This window comes from Plectropomus leopardus, chromosome 12 (genome assembly GCF_026936395.1).
Source record: "Plectropomus leopardus strain MGB_pleo_1.0 chromosome 12, ASM2693639v1, whole genome shotgun sequence".
Lineage (NCBI taxonomy): Eukaryota > Metazoa > Chordata > Actinopteri > Perciformes > Serranidae > Plectropomus > Plectropomus leopardus.
The window spans coordinates 16,850,048-16,868,019 of record NC_142187.1 but is presented as its reverse complement, the minus strand read 5'-3'; the positions used below and the strand labels follow the sequence as shown (position 1 = coordinate 16,868,019).

At 40.2% G+C, this 17,972-nt stretch overlaps 1 protein-coding gene across 1 annotated transcript; it reads right to left on the bottom strand.

Annotated features, from left to right (window-relative positions):
- Window positions 1-1,474: 1,474 nt before the first annotated feature.
- LOC121951307 (AP-2 complex subunit mu-A) lies at window positions 1,475-17,501 on the bottom strand. Its single transcript, XM_042497577.2, has 13 exons — window positions 17,269-17,501; window positions 15,216-15,337; window positions 9,432-9,697; window positions 9,112-9,194; window positions 8,535-8,540; window positions 8,216-8,351; window positions 7,166-7,310; window positions 6,851-6,868; window positions 6,248-6,367; window positions 5,350-5,485; window positions 5,068-5,165; window positions 4,721-4,832; window positions 1,475-2,629 (listed from the first exon to the last, which is right to left on the bottom strand). Exons 2-13 carry the CDS (start codon window positions 15,287-15,289, stop codon window positions 2,495-2,497), a joined length of 1,329 nt encoding a protein of 442 aa, XP_042353511.1. The 5' UTR covers window positions 15,290-15,337; window positions 17,269-17,501; the 3' UTR covers window positions 1,475-2,494.
- Between the last annotated feature and the right edge of the window lie 471 nt (window positions 17,502-17,972).

Genomic DNA, 17,972 nt, shown 5'->3' with positions numbered 1-17,972 from the left:
ATAATGGCCAAAAAAGTCCAAAAACATCATATTTTAGCATGTCCAAAAAATGGCCAAAAAACGCCATAGTATAGTATGTCGAAAAATGTCAAATTTTGACATGTCATAAAAATGGATGAAACCAACTTATTTTAGCTTGTAGAGACACCTCATGTTATACAATGTTGAAGTTAAGGCCAAAAAAGTCAAAATACATCATATTTTAGCATATCCAAAAAATGGCCAAAAAACGCCATAGTATAGTATGTCGAAAAAAATGTCAAATTTTGGCATGTCATAAAAATGGCTGAAAATGACATGAAATAGCTTGTAGAGACGCATCATACTATACAAAGTGGAAATAAAGGTCCAAAAAGTCCAAAAAACATCATATTTTAGCATGTCCAAAAAATGGCCAAAAACGCCATAGTATAGTATGTCGAAAAATGTCAAATTTTGACATGTCATAAAAATGGATGAAATCAACTTATTTAGCTTGTAGAGAACTCGTCATACTACTACAATGTGGAAATAAAGTCAAGTCCAAAAACATCATATTTTAGCATGTCCAAAAAATGGCCAAAAAACGCCATAGTATAGTATGTCGAAAAATGTCAAATTTTGACATGCCATAAAAATGGATGAAACCAACTTATTTGCGCTTGTAGAGATATGTCATACTACTAAAAGTGGAAATAAACGTCAAAAAAGTCCAAAAACATCATATTTTAGCATGTCCAAAAAATGGCCAAAAAACGCCATAGTATAGTATGTCGAAAAATGTCAAATTTTGACCCATCATAAAAATGTCTGAAAATGACATGGTATAGCCTGTAGACAGTTGTCATACTACACAAAGTGGAAATAATGGCTAAAAATGTTCAAAAACATCATATTTTAGCATGTCCAAAAAATTGCCAAAAAACACCATAGTATGTCGAGAAATGTCAAATTTTGACCCATCATTAAAATGGCTGAAAATGACATGATATAGCTTGTAGAGACACATCATACTATACAAAGTGGAAATAATGGCCAAAAAAAGGCTCAAAACGTAATAATTTGTCCAAAAACATGCCCAAAAAATTGCCAATGAAGCTATAGTATAGTATGTTGAAAAATATCAAATTTTGACATGTCGTGAAAATGACATAAAGCTGAAATGAAACATTTTCATGAAACATAAACTCACTTGTACATTTTCATATTCTCTGGTTGTGCTGTGTTGATGTATTGTTGAGTCTGGTGTGGAGAATTTTTGTCCTGTATCAGAAAAAAATCCTTAAATAAACTGTAAGGAGCAAATGCACGCTTCAATGAAAAAAAAACAAACTAAAAATACAAAAGTACAGCTATGGACTTGCTGCAAGCAACGTTGCCCCAAAGCCATTGTTTCTACACCATGTCCCTCCCTCATCTCAGACAACATCATCTATAAGACAGAGTTAGAAAAACCTAAAACAATATCAAACAGAACACACACAACGTAGGCGTGTTTGGTTACATAGTCAGATTTTATTGGACAGAACGGTCACCAGGGCTACAAACATGAAGAAGCAGACAGTGACGAGGCGAACACCAGGGGGAGACCTCACCTCACTGCACACACTCCCAGTGCCACATTTCCCCAAATCGTCTTTGATTCAAAAATAGTGTGACAAAGTTGATCTTAAGAAACAGGAATTTTGGGTCACAAGTTACACGCGAGCTCATCGAGATGACGGTCAAACCTTCAGAACTGTCTGGAATGTTACCCTCTGCTTTAGCTGTACGCACTGAAAACTAATCGTGGAAAAATAGCGAGGGAAAGAATACACTCTCCAGAAGGTACAAAAACAGCTCAGCCATGATCATCTTTTTTAACTACCCCAATAAGAGACTGTTGATCTGAATGACTGCTCTTAAAAGAAGAAAAACACAGATCAAATATCCATCAGTCCACAATACAGAATCAGACCATGCATCTCAATTTGAAAGACAGACTTCACTGAGACAGAAGTTCATATACAGGAACGATATCAGGATTCATTTTAACCACAACAGCTACAAATCATCTCACCAGGGATTACCTCTAGTACTTGTGGGACTTCTAATTGTAGAGCAGATAACAACACTGAATAAACACAAGACAGCACCCTTAAAGACACCCAAAGGTGTCTCCAATCCTCTCCCCCTGGTCCCCATCTGCATCACTTGTCTTTTCCTTTCGGACACCAGTTGGTTTACAGGTTTACTCATCACTACGAGATATATACGATACAATGGTTCACATTTTGCATATATCTGTGCATTATATCATATTTACTTTTTTTGTTTTTACGATGTAAATTCAATCTCCAACACCTAGTTAGGAAGGGGTGAGGGTGGCGGTGGGAGAGCGGGTGGGGGTGTATGAGAGAATCTATAAGAGTCGAGGGGGAAGAGAGAGACAAAGAAGGAGGGGGCAGAAGAAAAAAATCTTAACAGGATAGATGGGAGGAGAGTGGTCAGTTCGCTGCCTGGAAAGGGTTGAACTTTAGCAGCGCGTTTCGTAGATGCCGGAGCGGCCGATGTACCGCACCCATTTGATGACGTCGTGGTCACTGTAGTTGAGCTTGGACTCAAACACCTTCAAGTAGCGCACCTTCAGACCAGAGGGAGCAAATGGAACCTGCGGAGCATGAAGAGAAAGGTTTCATTTTATTTTACATGACAAGACACCTAGCCAAGACATCTCTTTCCACTGATATCTACAACACTCTGCAACTCACACCAAAACAATCTAGATTGATAAATAGCACTACAGGTAAGAGGACAAGTATGTCTTTTTGTTTTGGGGGTGAATTTTCCCTTTAAATTTATCAATGGATACAAAAGTTTCTAATTTTAGATTATTTTGAAGATAAATCCAATCCAATGGTGCATAGTGAGAAATTACAGTTTTCCCGAGATCTGTTAAAGGAGCTATTTGTAATTTCCAGCCACAGTCCAACCAATTTGGGGACAGTATTGCACCCATTAATTGTTGGTCTAATACTGTGTCCATACAATTGCAATTTACAGTCATCAGTCATAAATAAAGGCACGAATGCAGCCGGTCAAAATAAGGCTGCTATCTTATGATCTTCACGTGTGGCGTTTGTGAATAGTTTACTTTATAGCTTACTTAGCTCAGGTTTAGCAACACGACAGTAACAAGAAAACAGTCACATCACGCCCTCTGAAAAGTTTATCACAAACTGTAAGCCTAAACGTTGTGTTGTCATTAGCTACACTAAAGATATGGTTCAGTATACAGCCAATGTTAGATTTTACTTAACCAGTCTAAAAGAAATGTTGCGAGTTCAGCATCAAATCGCATCTTTTCAACGCTTCAAGAGCTGTCTCCAGCATTGGAAAGCCGCACAGATATCTACTGTAATTCTGCTGCTCGCGATGGCGATAACGGTCGTTATCCTGAAGCTTCTGCCATCGCTTTGTTTCTTACACGCTAAATCACAGAGACAATAACTTCTATGCTGTGTCTACTGACTCCGGTGTTGTGTCAAGGACTGTTTCCCTGTCGATATGTGTTTCTCTTACCTAAACCTGACCCAAACCCTTAGCCCTAACCATGACCACTAAGGGGGGCACTACACATTAACGGGGGCGGCACTATTCAACGGGGGAACACACTTCGACACAACACCGACCGGCTCAACATCTTCGTCCTCTCCTGCGGCACACTAGTGGCCACAGTGACTCACTATCGCCTCTCAGGTCAGGATGTATTATTACAGAGGGATCCCTGGTAATTTGGCAGAGGAGATCTTTGCAGTACAATACAGGCATCTCGGACAAAACCTCAAAGATGTGAAGGTTTGATTTCTTCACACTCTGTTGATAGGGTTAGTTTATTTTTTGAATGTTTTAAACTAAAATTATGATCTTATATATAGCTCCTTTAACACCGGGTGTGCCTAGTACCACTTTGTACATAAAAAATATACCAATGTTGTTGTCTGTGAGTGACCAATGATGTCCAACCCCTTCAAAGCATTTAAAATACAGTTGTTAGAAAGGGACTTTGTATTTGTAATAAAATGTGATTCAAGGTACATGCATGCAAAAAATGTCACTGTGATCAATCGCAGACACAAAAGTAGCTTTCGAGTTTTCGTTCGCATAAAAGTAGATAGAGCAACATTTAGGTCTAAAATAAAAGCCAACCTTTGAGCTTCCTAACTAGATTATTTATATATACAATAAATAAAAGCTTTTCTATTCATATACCCGAGCACTTGAATGAGGACACTCAGTAAATTTACCATGGGATGTGACAATGCTAAATTCATCAAGCAAATGTAAGCAAGCTTCTGAGAAGTCCAAAAACTTTGTTTTCTGAGCATTTACAACCAGTTTTAAACTTAGTAGAGCAGGTTAAGGCCTGCCAGGGCATGCTGGGAGCTGTAGGCCACACAGGCCGCTGGCTGTAACGGTGAGTGTGAAAATCAAGGGAGCTCTGAGCAGGAAGTGTTTGTTTATGAGGTGACAGCAAACAGATTGTGATTTGCATGACTGATACTGGGATCACATTAAACCCACCGTCTATTTGTTCGCTTGTCAGCTGTGCTGAATGCACAGAGGCACAGAGCACACTGAACATCTCATATTTAATCAGGCAGTGGAGCCTAATCAAGAGCAACTGTTTCAGATTACACAAACGTTATGTGCGACTGAGAGGAAGGCGGTGGCTGAATTGAGATTATTAATGTGTTCTGACCTCAAAGTTCATAGAGATGGGAGGCCTGGCCCATTTCTTCTTATCGTTGGTCGGCAGCAACTCAATCTCAGCACTGATCTGAGACTCCTTCATCCCAGCCATGCGTTTGATCCTGCACACACATAAACCAGCGGTGAGCTTAGTAACTGTCGCACAGGTTTCAGCAAAGAACCTAATTTCTAAAACCTCTGAATGACAGATACGTTAAAAAAGGGTTTACAAAAGAGAACTGAGTGAGAGGTTAAACAAAGACACCAAAGAGAAGCTGTTAAATCATTAACTTGACACAGAGAGCATAAAACAGTGAGCTGGTTGTATCTCATGAACATACAGGCTAAGCTACTCACTTCCAGACAATGGCGTTCTCACTGGCCTTGTACTTGGCTTTTCCCTTCATACAAATCACCTGCACGCCGCTGGTGTTGAGGGGCGTTGGGATACGCACCTGAGGTGGTGATAATAAAGAAACACAAAACTTTTAATAACAAAGAAATCAAACTTCATACACATCATTCAAAATGGACCCAAATTGTCTCAGATTACATTTGTTCGAGATGCGGAGAAAAATGTGTAAACTAGGATCTGCGTGTGCTGCCAGTGGCATTTATCAGCATCATGACTTTGCTCACCTCGATCTTTTGGGCCAGCAGCGAGGGTTTGAAGTTGGACTTGATGACCACCTTAACCTCCAGTTTAGTGCGGCCAACCTCCCTGACCAGAGGAATAACACGGAACGGCAGGATGATGTCTTTAGTGGTGCGATACCTGCGAGGAGGAGGAGACAAAGTGGTTCATTTTACAAAATAATGTAATTTCATAAATCAGAAATGAGAATGTCCTCAGGTTATTTCAATGTTCTTCCATGCCTCTCATCAAGCTGAGCAAACACTGTACCATTTGAGCACATTTCTGACCTGGTTTTCTGGCCGCACAAGTCAATTTAAAGATAAGACTGAATGTCAGCTTCGTCGGACACTGTTTGCCATGCAGTGTACTGGAGGAAGCGAATACCGATTACGGCTTGATTGACTGCTCCCAACTCACCGTTGGACAAATTTCTGACTTGTTAAAGCAAAGCAACAAGTCAGTTCTCGAAGGTCAGTGCCTTTTTTCTCACTCAATCGATTGTACAGTGTATATTTAGCTAGTTAGTGGTGCCGCTAAGAGAGAGAGGAAGAGAGGGAATCAAATCTTGGACTGCAGAAATGTTCTTTTCAGCTCTTTTCGGGATGTCTGTTTCGACACGATTGTGAACCTATCTTCACTAGCAAACAAACCTCAACTTTTCCAATCTAAGAGCTTTCAATCAAATCTTGATTAATAATTGTAGCCAGAAAGGTCCGCAGGGACATACGGGCCAATATATCATCTACTTTAAACGTAAAGTGTGATCACTCAGGTTGTGGCTTTGTGATCGGACCGCACAGTGTCATCATATTAATGGTGAGCTTTGGCTTTAAATTGCGGACGATTTACTCTACACTACAAATAAGCAAAAGCTTTAAAAGATTTAACCTATCTACTGACCTCATGAGCTCATACTCTCCGTCTGGGGGGATGAAGCTGATGCTGCGCTCCGAGTCAAATTTACTGAGGCGCACACACTGGTGGAAAGTGCAGTCGTCGATGGCTATGGACTGCTTCCCACTGCCGGGAGAAAAAACACATCAGACACACAAAAGAAGAGACAAAAGAAAATTAGTTCACCTATTTGTCTTCACTAATTATATCTAATAATCATTATGCAGATTCAGCAAAAGATAAAACTACTACTCTCCCTCAATTAATGTCCATAGTTATAAAAAAAGAGGTACACAGAGGAACAAAACTGCTAGTATCAAGACAAAAAGGTCTGGTGGAGGTTAATGACACTATTGTGCAATAAAACACATCACAGTCCCTGTTAGATGTTAGGTGGGATAATAAAACAAACCAGCCATTCCACAAAATAGGGAAACAACCACCGGGATGTACACTGAAGAGTTATACTGAGGTGTGTTGAGTGTGTGGGGAGCAGCAGTGCATGAGATGATTCTTAATGTGCTAAAGGGCTTCGACAAGACAGGTGTGTGTGTGTGTGTGTTTGTGTGTTGAGGTGGCAGAAGGTGAGGACACTTGTCAGTACAGTACCTTCCTCCCCCTAAATCACTGAGGTACAGCACATAGAAAAGAAAGAGAGGGAAAGAAAGGAGAGATGCATCCAAAGGAAAGAAAAAATTAAAAATAAATTGTAAAGCCTGTCTTGTTGTAAACAGCAAGACAACACTCATAACAAAGACACGGGGCTAACAGACAAGGTGGTCTCTTAAATTTGGAAATTTGGACAATAAATTTCCTTGTCAGGGTTTTCAAAATAGAAATAATGTAAAAGCACCATTCTCAAAGACACTGAATTTCACTTTTTCTAATGTTTTTCAGCCTCGCTTGTCAAAATGTGTCACTCACCTCTTCCCTGCGTCATCAGATGCTCCTCCTTTGCCCTGCTTGTCGATGACAATCTTGTCGTTCATGCCAAATTTGCACTCGGGCATTCCGCTCAGGTAGCTCTTCATCACTACTCGGCCCGACACGTGGGCGCTCAGGACCTGGCCTGGACAGGACAGGAGCTAACGTGACTTTTTAGTTAAAACCAGCCAGAACCAGGCACCAGGCACTTAACTTCTTCTGAAAACTCTCTTTTAAGTTAAAATCTAAGACCTAAATATAACCAAAAGGGTAAAAATGCTCTCAATAATCCCAACACAAGACTGTAATTTGTTGTCAATGTTAAGTCTTTACATAAAAACAATAATACTCAAAAATTAATGAGCAGTTTTTTTTTTTTTTTTTAAAGGAGCTCTATGCATTTTTCAGAACTTATCAATGACTGTGGTGTTCACCCAGAGGGTGGGTGCTACACCGCAACAGCACCGTCCAATTATCAGCAGTAACCATCATAAGTGCACAGTGCAGAGTGCAGCGTTTAGTTAGCCAGTGGGATACACACACAGGGACTTGCATGCACTAACATGCACACACAGCCAGACTGTCTACCACAACAAAGAACAGAGAAGATTACGACACACACAGAGGGAGCGTGACTTCATTCTCTGCATGGGACGCCATTACTCCACTGTGTCTTTACATAGCAAATAGTGGTTTGCAGCTGCATTATTGCTCTGAGTGTTTTGTAAAACTCCTTTAGGAACAAAACAAAAAAGGCCTGTATTTCGAATTATCCATTACTCAGAAGCACATCATTTTCTCCATCTGTAGCTGAAATAGTAAACTCACTCCAACTTCATCTGCTGATGAAGTTACAATGGAAAGCATCATATAAGCTAGTAAAAAAAGTTACTGTCTTGTCAGCTGAAGATGAATATTAACAAGGCCAGACCAAAATACAAAATTCTGAAGTTTTGAACTACTGTCACTAACTGTTCTGTATGATAGCATTTCAATAAATCATTCATGTCAGCAGTCCCCATCCAGTTTTGCAAGGCTTTACAAACAGACCTTGTGGTGACATAAGCAGGTTGACGCTCTCCAGTACGTCCAGGAAAAGCTCATTGCGGCGATACTTGATGCCTTCACGACGCCAGCCGATCTGCCCCGTCACCTGGCTGGTGATCTGAGACTGCTCCTCTTTTGTCTGGGAGACAGGGAGAGTAACCATATCACCACTAATAAAAGGAGAAGGCTGACAGACTGACAAATGAAAGACGGCGATGAAAAGGGATCATTAGCACTACAGGAAGATGGAGAAACAAATGTGACATGGTTCCATACATATATGAAATGAATTTCCTGAGCTAGAATCTCTCAGTGTTATTACCTGGTGCTGAATTATGAAGTGTCCAAGACCGCAGTTGAGGAGAAACAGGGAGAGAGAACCAGAGAGATATAAGATCAATGCAATTTTAACACTTCAGTTTAGATGATTGGCGGTTAAATCGTCCGCCAAAAACACTAGCGTGACAGCTTTCAGCTAAAAATCGCTTTGCAAAGTTTCAATAAAGACACAAGTGTCACTCTAACTCACTGCCAGTGTAGATATCATTACATCACTCCATCAGTTATAGCTTAATATCTTTGACAGCACTCTAATAACAACGTTTCGTTCCTCCTGATTTAGATCAACCAAACTGGCTCAGTTCATTTGCATAAAACAAAGAATTTATCACCTGTCTGTCACTCGCGATTCTGCAGGTCCTGACTTATACTGAGAGGTCTTTCTAATATACAGTCTACCCTCACTGATATAAAAGGGGTATATAAATCACAGTATGATGCAATTCAATTCAACAGCACCACAATGACCATAAAGTTGAGGCAAATTCTATCAAAAGTGGAAACTGACTATACATCCTCGTTCTCTTAGTTCAATGTGAGACTTAATTTGTCTAACTGACCTGTCCCTTAATGCCCTGCTGGGTGATGAAGGTCTTCAGAGCTCCGGTCTCTGAGTTCTGGGGGTATCCAAAGTCCAGGATCTCTGTATGAACACAAACAGATAACAGTGTGTCAGAGATAAGAAATAACCCAGACATGTAGTAATGGAAAGAACCAGACTGAACGAGACATTACGCGACCAGAACTTTCACTGGGAGGACAAATACAAAAAAAAGGCACGACTAATATCTACTTAACTACAATAATTAATTATTTGATTTTATAAGCCCGCTTCTCAATTGTATCTCATTATATTTTGCATGCAGTTATGGCCTCCTACCATCCAGCAGCTCGTAGATGAGCACAAAGTTGTTCTTGATGTTCTCCTCGCTGATCTTGCCAAAGTAGGCCGTCATGACGTCACACATCTTGTACAGGAACTCGAACACCATGGCAGCGTTGACATTCTGCTTGGTGACGGCCGCCAACCAGATGTTGGAGCGCTTGACATGGAAGAAGCTGGTGCGGGCTATGTTGGTCACCGGGGATCGAACCTGCTGCCTGGCATGGATCACGTTCACACGGAACGCATCCACTGCGTTACGCCTGAGATCGGACAAAACAAACAGAGAGAGAGAGACACAGAGGGGGAGAAAGAGAGAGAGACGTATGAGCCAGGAATTGAGAAATTTGTTTCATGCATTTACATAACAGTGAGACTGTGGTTAACACTATCCCACCCTGTGACATCCTGTGAAATGTTGCATGTAACCAGTCCTGCGCTAGACTACAAATGAATAATCCCTCCAGACCACAACGGCAAATCCACCCATTTCAAGGAATGAGCAATAATCAAAACATTGCCCAGCCAACTGGAAAAGGACATCTTAAGTTGGTGCATTTAGAGAAAAGGAGTTTTGTTTTGTGTAAATGGTGATAATTACCAGGAGGGAGAGGGAACGCTCTGAGAGTTTAGACTGACACCCAGGCAAGAGTGTTATAGTAACCTGATCTCAATGGGTAAAAAAAATTTCTGACCATGTATGATCCAAATTTGACTACAGTTTGACTACAACGATTTTTTATTTTTAGTTTTTAATATGACCAGACTACATTTAAATTCAGTTCTACTGATGCTGAAAAGTCAGCAAGATTATGTTTACCTTATGGTATACCTTAGCAGCATGATGTTTTGGGGAAAAGCAGCCCTGATTAATGTGGATATATAAATAACAGGGCTAAGAGCAGAGGATGCAGCATGTTCTCACAGGAATACCAAATCTTACTGAGAAACACCTGACGACTTCTAAAGGTCTAAACTAACACGAACTGTCAACCTTACTGATTTTCAAGACTTCATCAAAAAATGGAATACCAAATACATTTTAGAAGAACCAAGCCTGCGGGTAAAAGATTTAACCACTCTCTGGCTGACTGCTTCTATTTTTGAGTGGCACCATGAAGGACAAATGGCCATAGAGACATACAGGTAGCGGCATTTTTGGTCGATGTTACGTACAGATACAATTTCTACTATGTCTGCAAAGCATTAAAATGTCAACATTTGTGTTTAAAAGTTTACAAATTGAATGTGACCATTGTTAAATGAAGACAAAAGTACAACATGCCAGTCTCGTAGGAGGCTGCCATGATGTCTGCCTTGTCCATGAAACGGTTTCTTTATCACAACTAACACCGCCAAAAAGAAAGTGAAACATCTTTTTCCTTGATATGTATGACTGCATTTAAAGGGTAACTTTGGTATTTTTCAACCTGGACCCTATTTTTAGTGTCTTTTAAATTTTTTTTATATTGGTTCAACATTTTTTTAATTGGTCCAGTATCAAGTGAGAGCAGCTGGCAGCGACAAAACAAGCACCATCAGAGTATGTCCACTTAAAGTGCTTGTTTTTGCAACCAACACGCTCAGATTGCTGTTATTATTGTATGCATCTGACAACATTTCAGAAAGGATCCCTACAGAGATCAACTTTTTTGTTAAAGAGTTAGCTCCTTTTTGTTTTAACCAGAAACAGCACAGAAATCTTCATCGCAAACCCACCAGAGTTCATTTAAATAAACAGTACATTTGGTGTGTACGGAGTCAGCAACTTTTCACATTTCTCTGGGTGAATTAACGGTTTAATTAATCCAAAACAGAGATGGTAATAGTTGGAACAGTGAAAAGGCAAACTAAGACAGTTTTTTAATTTTATTTTGTTTCTGATGACTTTGAATTAAGTGTTTTATGTTTATTTCAATGGAGTCTAGAGAGTTTGGCAATGGCAATTTTGGGGCTGTTTTTGTTCAAAAAAGAAAAAAAGGATCTTATGCTTTAACAAATAGGTCTATCTCTGGAGAGTCCACATTCGTTTCCATTATGGTTTCAGACACCTAAAATAACAATATGAGCCTGTCAGTTCCAAAAAAAAGTGCCAAATGCCCAGTGGTTATACTAGTCTGTTTTGCAGCTGCTAGCTGTGGCCCTCTCTCTCAATAATGCACCCAATATAAAAAATTGTTACTCCCATTAGTCACTTAGACAATAAAATGTGAGAATACATAGAAAAATAATTGTGTTAAGATTGAAAATGTACCTACCCACTTTCACAAATGAGACACCATAAAATTAATCTAAAATGATCCAAACAATTGTTGGGTTTTTTTTTGTGAAAGAGCAGAGTCAAAGAATGAGAGGACTAACTTAACCATCATATCCCATGCTCAGACTACATGCTTAAGTACCGCTGCATGTGAGCATCAACACTCATTGAAGGGCTCCAGTAGTGTCTGCATTTGGTGGCTTTAATAAGATTAGCTGTTTTATCTCAGTATCTGGTGGTTTATTCACCACTGTAATGTCATGACAGGTGACTCATGCTTAGAGGAAGTATCAGGAAGTTGACTGTGGAATCAATGGGCATGCAGTAAGGGGTTTCAGGGGGGTCACTGATCGGTGGCCATGAGAGGGGAGGGGTCATGCTTGATAGGCTGGAGCATCTCTTACCTATTCCTACAGGGGCCAAGATGGACAGATGGAGGAAAATGGTGATACAGAGGATAGAGAGGAAAAAAGGATGAAGTAAAAGGAGAGGAGACAAAAATGCACAAGAGACATTTTCGTGCATCATGTACACAGACAGAGTGAGTAACATGGTGTTTCTTAAGACTAGCGCTTGGTATGGTTAAAAAAATAGTGAAACCAAATTACTACCAATACTACTTCCCTTAAAGCGATACCAATACCAGGTTATATAAAATTTCGGTTCAATAAAATGCCACCAGATGCCACAGGGGCCATACTCTCGAACATATGGTGGCTTCTCAGCGTGCTGAACTGCAAACTCCGTCAAATGCACCACGCTCAACTTCGCCTAACCACAGCTGTAGCTGCTGCGGTTGTGCGCCAATCATAATGCATTAAATCAAAGAACAGCTGTGATTGGCTTTTTCTAGATCTAGGTACAAAAAGGATCAAATGCAGGCATGTTTTGACTGGAAAATTTACAACACTACTTACTGGGTTATTTCGTTTGGTACCTTAAAAAGTATCGAGTACTGATATCCTGCCCTAATAACTGTAAATAAATATGTCTGCAACAAGCCAGCAGCACTATATTACTCTTTAATCTATGATATCATCAAGGCAGCATGACAAGAGCATATTGATTATTTGTATCACTATGTAACAGCTTAATTATTTCAAGTGGATCAATTTCTATTTCAGCTACAATTAAAAGCCCTGTTGCAATACAGTGCCACCATAGATGTCAACACAACATTACAGCTCATACACTGCAGCCATTAGAGCAACACGTAAGTCTGGATTACTCTGCGCTGTTGCAGCAACTCGGAGGATCACCAAAAGGAACTGATGGCAGGACCACAGTGGAGATGTGCATACAAAACCAATGGATTTTCTGGTTTTCGAATGAACATAATAAGAAAACTCTAATACCAAAAAGAACTGTGGTTATGAGGGCATGAATTATATTTTTGTTTCCTTTCTATGCTATTCATAGTACACATTGTGTTGTGTCTGAGGAGGCAGAGGCGAGCAGCCATACATTATTTGTGCTACTGCTGGACAAAGATGTAGAACTAATCAAACACAATTACATTGCCGATTATTGCCTTGAAACTGGACAAAAGTTGGAAGGGATCCTCACGCTCAAAACTCTGTATGTCACAAACCTGCAGGCCTTGCATTAATCTAGTTTAAACCAGCTATTTAACCCTTTGAAACCGGAACAAATTGGCTTGATTTCTTTCTAAAACACAGGAAGAAGGCAATTAACGCCAAAAGAAGGAATGACCCCAAAATTAGCAAGAAATTAGTAAAAAAGTAAATGAAAAATCATAATAAAAACACTAAACTGACCTGGAAAGGGAGTTTGAAATATTATTATTATTATATTATAAGAATTTTGTAACACAACCTTAAATATGTAATTACAATGTTTATATAGTTTTCCCCTGGCTAATTTTACTTTGACATTTTCCCTGGATTTTTCTTTTTTTCCTAGGTTTTCAAAAATAATTTTCTAAATCTACTAATTTCTTGAAATTTATGAAAAATATATTACCAAGTTGCTCGTTGCCCAGTCCCATGTTTTTGAAAACTATCAAACCAACTTGCTGAGGTTTCAAAGGGATAATGGTGCCGTCTGTCAGTCACTGATTCACTGAACAGCTCTGAAATGTAGCATATACTCTTCTATTTCTGCCCAAATCCACTGTCTCCTATGTGCCTCTAACCCTACAACTACAGCAAAACTGTTCCAAGTGATAAAATACTTCAAAATGCCTTAAAAGTCTACACATAAAAAAATAACCCACTGACCCAGCACTGCTGCTGTTTACCCACATCATGTACACTAGGAAAATCAATTTCTACCTTTGCGCCCTCTCTGTACCTTGCCAACCCTCAATGTGTAAATCTGCAAGGCACTGGACTAGAGTCCGTTCTGGAGAGATGCCTGCCTTCCACTCAATCACTGAACGTGGCTGGGTTTGCACAAAACAGACAGTGATTATTGGGTGTTATCATGGAGACCTGGTATGTTCATTCCAATGACTCACATCTACAATGTGTCACAAACAAACACAAATACGAAATAGGAAAGGAAGAAAGATGGACAGCATACAAGTCAGACCTTCATAATGTATAGTGCATTCTTCTGACCACACAGTCGAGTATCTGTTAATAACATACCTGCCGATATATGGACTTCTCATCTGACACATGTAAAGAAGCAATCCTTGACCCACTTTGTTTGCAATGTGGTTAAGCGACATGTGGCTGAGTTTTTTAGCCTACTACTCCAAGTCTACACTGGAAATGACTAGGACATGTTTTTAGTCGTCCATCCTAGGCAGCAGGAACAATTTCATTTTAACAAACACTGGATCTTCCTGTCTCAGCTGTTCAGTTGTGAGTTTAAAACCTCTTTTTACTTCCACATTTAAAGTGAGCCACTATCTACTCTTTTTTTTCCATCGAGGCAATTATTACTTTCCCCATCCCTCCATGCCAAACCAAAAAAAAAAAAAGGTATTTTCAGTACAGAGAGCAAAATGGTGCTAGCTATCAGTATCTCATTTCCATATGGTACAAATAAAGAACTTGTGTCTTGTATAAACATTGAGATCATTTTGGAAGAGCTGGACAACGCTGAAACTAATCTTTTACAAGGGTGTGGTTTGGAGTGAACAGATTCATTATCTCATACAACATGAACAAAGCTGAATAAGGATTTTTTTTATTATAGTCCTTTGTGTTTTATAATTCATTTACTGAGAAAATAACCACATGTTGGTCATATTTTTGTATTATTAGATTATTACATTTTATTGTCATTTTGTAATTGCATCAAACTGTGTTCTTTGTCAAAGGGTTGTCCTGAATGTAATCCTGGCTTAGCTGTTTTTTAAACACATTTTTAAAAGAGATAACACAACAGTCAAATGTAAACTCCTAAGCTAGGAGGAGGGACATAATCCTCTCTTATCCCTTCGGTACCAATACCAACCTGTCCACCCCGCTGGATCAGGCCCTTGTCACTGACATGAAGTCCCCCAAAATTTAAGAATGTTACAGCAGCTTTGCTCCTGTGAAACGTACCCGATGTCATCTCGGTAGACCCGGGAGATGAGGACCTCCCCCTTGTGGTTGTAGATGAACAATCCTCCAATCATTTTGGCTGCTTCTCAGTCCCAACTGGCCATGGTGAAACCAAACCCCGCCTGAGAAGAGATAGAAATGAAGCGAGAGATTGCAGGAAGGAAACGGGGGAAAGGAAAAAGGGGTGACAGAGAAGTGAAAGCACTGAAAAGTGAGGGAGTGACCAACAGTACAGGGAAGCACTTGTCCCTCACATCCGCTTTCTCTGTCTGTGTCACACACACACACACACACACACACACACACACACAGCCAATTGAACATATCCTGCAGCTGCCCCACTGTGGTGACTCATTTTTGTTACGTGCATGTGCATACACACAACAAACATCACTCTAATACAGGCTGAAAAGGCTCCACACCAGGGGAACTCAAAGTGCTTTGCTTGGGGGCCACTTTTGCAAAACGACAGGAGGCCAGGGGCCAGTCACAGCAGTCCCATACATGTATCTAGTATTTTAGGACGTTTCTAGGATTTAAGAACGTTTCTAAGGTTTCTGGACATTTCTTGGATTTTAGAACACTTCTCAAATTTCAGGATGTTTCTGGGATTTTAGCACATTTCTTGGGTTTCAGGACATTTCTTGGATTTTAGGACATTAGAGGTTTATCTAGGACCTCTGGTAAGGGGGTTGGGGCTCCTTTACTGACACTTTTTTGATAAAAAGCACTACTTCAAAGCCATTTTAAGCACTTATGTGTAATAAAGGTACAAAAACAATTCCCAGAGTGAATCTCTTTATTTTTAGTGTGATATTGAAAATGGCTGGGGGGCCAAACGGCACTCTATTGGGGACCAGATTTGGCCTGCAGGCCATAAATCAAGTATCACTGCTCTTCCACACTTACACCACAGTCAAATCCTTGTTTCCTTCCAAAGTAAGATTAACAGCAGATTAGCAGTTTGAAGCAGGATGCCACCAAATAGTCAGCTACAAGTCTGTTGCTCTTTCTTGGGTGCAATTTTCCTGCCAGGTGCAGTCTGGATATAAATAGACTAAGCATGAAATCCAAAGCAAGAGTAAATCCTTAAGACATATAAATTCATTTAGAGGCAGTGCAGGTGTTAGTGTTGCTTATTTTATGGCTGTGACCAACAAATACTAGCAGTTTGCTCTCATTCATGAATGAAGCTTCTGGAAACCAGGGGATGAAGGACATGCTTGAAATTCCTCGAAGACAGAGGCCAGACAATTTACATACGCGGTGCCCAGAGGAAGTGCACAATACAATCCTATGCCTATGCCCAATATCATTAAACTAATCAACCCGTTTGGACATTGTCGGGTCGTGACCGAATAAACCGTGCACAAGACCCGATCGCGTTTATTCGCCCTTTTATTGGCCGAAGTCAAGATGTCTGCTCACTCGGGCCATTTCCTAACGTTCATAAATTTTTCATATTTTCTCATTTGTACCTCCGCCAGTGAGGCACACTTTTGCTTGAAACGATGTAATTTAAGCTTTCTTAAGTGGCTACAACACTGATAGAGGCTTGACCTTCAGCTAAGATCAAAGTGATGGAGAATAGACCGAGTGAGAGGTAGCTAGCTAATTTAGCTTACGATAGCAGGCTAGCTGGCGGTGCGAAACCGCGTCGAGCCGTGCGGAATTTTAAATGGACTTCCGGTGAAAAGAAAATCTGACCGTTTGACGACCATTTAACGTGCAATACTATTAATTAGCGGAAATGTTAAAATTAACAATTTGGCAAGCATAGCACCGACTGTTTCCAATCGCATTACATCGTTACTAAACTGCAGAAATGCCACGCTGTGTGCTTTTACTTTCAGGAGAAAACCCGCCTCGATTCCGTTACCGTGCTACTTGCCGCTGCTAGCTTGACGTTAGCTAACGGAGCGGCAGCTAACGTTGCTAATGCTAACGTCGCCCCCGAATGAAACCGTTTCACCGGCTTTCCTCAACGGTTACGGGGCTACAGATGATCACTTTGACGACAAATGTGTATCCGTCTCGACTTCGATGAACTTACCCTAGTTCTCTCGCCACCAATCTTTCGCTCCCCGGTCGGCCTCGGATATTAAGTCAGGATCCAGTAGCTTCCCAGTTCACACACCCGCTAATTCCGCTCCTTCCTCCTGGTCCTCAGATAGCTGTCAGCTGACCCGCCGTCCTGACGCACAGCCGTTCCGTTGTGACAGGAAAAGGCGCGGCTGGAGCGATGTGTAAACCGCACCCAGGCCTTGTTATGATAAGCTACATAAACTACTGCCTATTTTCTTCTTCATTAGTGGTTATTATTTGTGATGACTACAAGGCAGCACGGTGGGCTAGTTCTCTTTTTACAATGGACTTGGGACCATGTTGGCACGTATCCAGCTTGGTTAATTAACCCTTTAAAACCTGAGCAGATAGGCTTCATTCTTTTAAAAGCGTGCAAAGAAGAAGTAACTTAACAAGAAATGTCCAAAAAATGTATAGAGAAATCCGTCAAGAAGTATAAGAAAATTACCTGTAAATAAGCAATTAAAAATAGAAAAAATAAATGAAAAACAAAAGCAAGGAACACAATGTCTCCAAGAGTGTTTTTTTTTTTTTTTGTTAATATAATGATAAATATTTAAGACTTATTTTCAGGTAATCTCCTTTTACCTTTTTACTACTTTTTGCAATTTATGTGACATATCTTGCCAAGTTGCTGCTTCAGTTACTAATGTTTTCAAAAGAACCAGACGT